The 3187-nt window shown below is 38.9% G+C and overlaps 1 protein-coding gene across 1 annotated transcript in view; it reads right to left on the minus strand.

The window, feature by feature from the left end:
- LOC119408699 (NACHT, LRR and PYD domains-containing protein 14-like) overlaps positions 1 to 3187 on the minus strand; it is a 108663-nt gene that overhangs the window by 60603 nt on the left and 44873 nt on the right. Inside the window, 1 exon segment of the mRNA XM_037675544.1 lies at positions 1609 to 1782. Within this exon segment, the coding sequence (XP_037531472.1) occupies positions 1609 to 1782 (174 nt within the window).

Here is a 3187-nt window from a genome sequence, read left to right on the forward strand (position 1 = left end):
CACACACACACACACAGCAGGTGATAACTATGTTCCATGTTGAATCCAGTAAAAGTGATTTAAAATTAAAACAAGCATCAAACATGTTTTTGTTCTAAAAAGGTTTTTAGACGTTTGGAAAGAGAAACTTCAAAACAGACGTGTTCAAGTTGAACTTTAGAAATGAATGAAACATTTATAAATGAATAAATTGTGAAGTATCAGGGAATGATTTTAGTTGGACAAACATAGAAAACCTCCAACAGCTGCAGTGAACTGACCCCAGAACCTCCAGTCTACAGTTTGGACTCTCCAGGAAACCACAGAGCTCCTTCACTCCAGAGTCAGACAGGTCTTGGTTCCAGCTCAGGTCCAGTTCTATCAGATGGGAGGGGTTGGACTTCAGAGATGAGGCCAGAGAAGAACAGCTGATCTCTGACAACCTGCAGTACTCCAATCTGAATAAAGAATAAAAGATGTGAGCTGAAGCCAACAGGATGCAGGTTCAAACTGAAATATGAACTAAATGATTGAAGTGGACAGAATTAGTTTTACAGGATGTCAGAGACACAAAAACTGGATCAATTCAAGGCCTAGCATTCCTTGAAGGAATGTATATCACCCGCCACCTTTCATCCCACAGTTTGACACTAAGATCATCTTGTGATGAGAAACTTGTAGAGTTTTGGTAAAACCTTGTAAATAATGTTATGAACCATCTCATGTGATATTCTGAGATCTCAGCTGGTCTGTTAGAGCTCAGAGTCTGGCTTGTGGACCACTCTCAGCTACTACCACTCCACAGCTTAGATCAGGACTAAAAGGAGAGGTTGTTTTCATTAAAAAATTTTAAATATCTAAATATCATTTTAAATATGAGCTGCTTTTAGTTTTGTGGCCTGAAATGAAATTTAAAAAATACATTTTGATTTTCCTTTTATAGTCTTAAACTTAATAAAAAAATATATATACATCCTGTCAAACAGAAATTAATTCACAGAAATTGGTTGAAAATCTAAACTCCTGGTTCTGTTCAGACCTGGTCTGAGTCCAGTCAAACTTTATTTGGATAAAACTTTTCCTGCAGAGCAGCTCAGTGTAGAATAATTCAGAGCAGGTTTGAGCAGAACCAGGATTTTAGATTCTGACCCAGAGCTGATCTAAGGTGGTCCAAATGTTCAAGATTGTGTGAAATAGCCCTTTAACTGCTGAGCCTGCAGCTGTGAATCAGAAGCTAACTTCAGGAGGTCCTGAGGTGGGACAGGTGTCTCTGCAGTCATGTGTCTCCTGTCCTCTGAGACACATTCTTTCATTGTTTGGGTCAAATGATGGATTTGCTCCATGTTTATTAATCCCCCCACCCCCCCACCCCCCACACCCACACAGCAGGTGATAACTATGTTTCATGTTGAATCCAGTAAAAGTGATTTAAAGTTAAAACAAGCATCAAACATGTTTTTGTTCTAAAATGGTTTTTAGACATTTGGAAAGAGAAACTTCAAAACAGACGTGTTCAAGTTGAACTTTAGAAATGAATGAAATATTTATAAATGAATAAATTGTGAAGTATCAGGGAATGATTTTAGTTGGACAAACATAGAAAACCTCCAACAGCTGCAGTGAACTGACCTCAGAACCTCCAGTCTACAGTTTGGGCTCTCCAGGAAACCACAGAGCTCCTTCACTCCAGAGTCAGACAGGTGGTTCCTGCTCAGGTCCAGATGTGTCAGATGGGAGGGGTTGGACTTCAGAGATGAGGCCAGAGAAGAACAGCTGATCTTTGACAAACAGCAGTCCTCCAATCTGAATAAAGAATAAAAGATGTGAGCTGAAGCCAACAGGATGCAGGTTCAAACTGAAATATGAACTAAATGATTGAAGTGGACAGAATTAGTTTTACAGGATGTCAGAGACACAAAAACTGGATCAATTCAAGGCCTAGCACTCCTTGAAGGAATGCATATCACCCGCCACCTTTCATCCCACAGTTTGACACTAAGATCATCTTGTGATTAGAAACTTGTAGCGTTTTGGTCACACCTTGTAAATAACGTTATGAACCACCTCATGTGATATTCTGAGATCTCAGCTGGTCTGTTAGAGCTCAGAGTCTGGCTTGTGGACCACTCTCAGCTACTACCACTCTACAGCTTAGATCACGACTAAAAGGAGAGATGTGTTGATTTTCAATTTAAAATACAAAATATTCATTTGAAATATGAAGTTTTTTTTTTATGGTCATCAAGAGGACCAACCGTACACAATACACGTGTTAGTAAAATATCAGCGTCATCAAAAGTCAAAGCATGAATTCCTTCAGACAACCATCCTGAATTTATTTATCCTTTAACTTTATGACACTTTGTGTTCTTTAGGGGAAACATCAACCACCTTACAGAAATGATTCAAAATACTCATGTTTTATTAGTTTATTCATGAATTAGTCAAAATTTTTTAGCTTTCTCAGCTTGAAATGAAAATATCTAATTTAAATGATTAAATTGTTTTAAAGAACTTTAGGTAAAAAAAAAAAATATTTGTTGTTAAATTGACCAAATATATTTTTATGTCAGCTTGTGGGTAAAAAAAGTTATTTTCCTCTTTTAATTTGTCCAAAATGATTTATTGATCATTGTTTTAAAGATTTCAGTTGAGAGTTTTTGAAGACCCTCCAGCCCCCCCGGACCCTCCAGAACCATTAGTTGAAAATGATGCAGTGTTTTTGTTAAATGTGCACGTGTTGCTCGGTGTCAGACATGGAGGTGTTGTTTTCCTGAAAGTCTCCTCGTGCACGACACCAGTTTGTGTTTCATCAGTTCTTCTACTGAAGCAGATATTTTAGCAGCTGCTGCAGCCGCTGCATCAACTACTGACGTCCTGCTTTGGAGGAAGACAACAGGAGTCAGACGTTCTGAGCTGAGGAGCGCACGATTCTTCAGCCTGCGTGCACGTGGAACAGCTTCATACTAAATGTTGACTTGTGCACAATAAAAGTGTCTTTTTGCTCTTTACATTCCAACTAAAACCATTTTGTGGGACGAGACTCGGCAGCAGCGTCCAGCTGGAACAACGCAGCACTTCCAGGGTACGTTCAAGTCTGTCCCGGTAATCTTTACTGAGGTTTACACGTGGAACAAGGAAAACTGCACCAAGTCAGCTAGTAGAACAATTAAAGTACAGAGATGAAGGTCAGAAACATTACTGATAG

This window comes from Nematolebias whitei, chromosome 1 (genome assembly GCF_014905685.2).
Source record: "Nematolebias whitei isolate Nwh7 chromosome 1, NemWhi1, whole genome shotgun sequence".
Classification (NCBI taxonomy): Eukaryota; Metazoa; Chordata; class Actinopteri; order Cyprinodontiformes; family Rivulidae; genus Nematolebias; species Nematolebias whitei.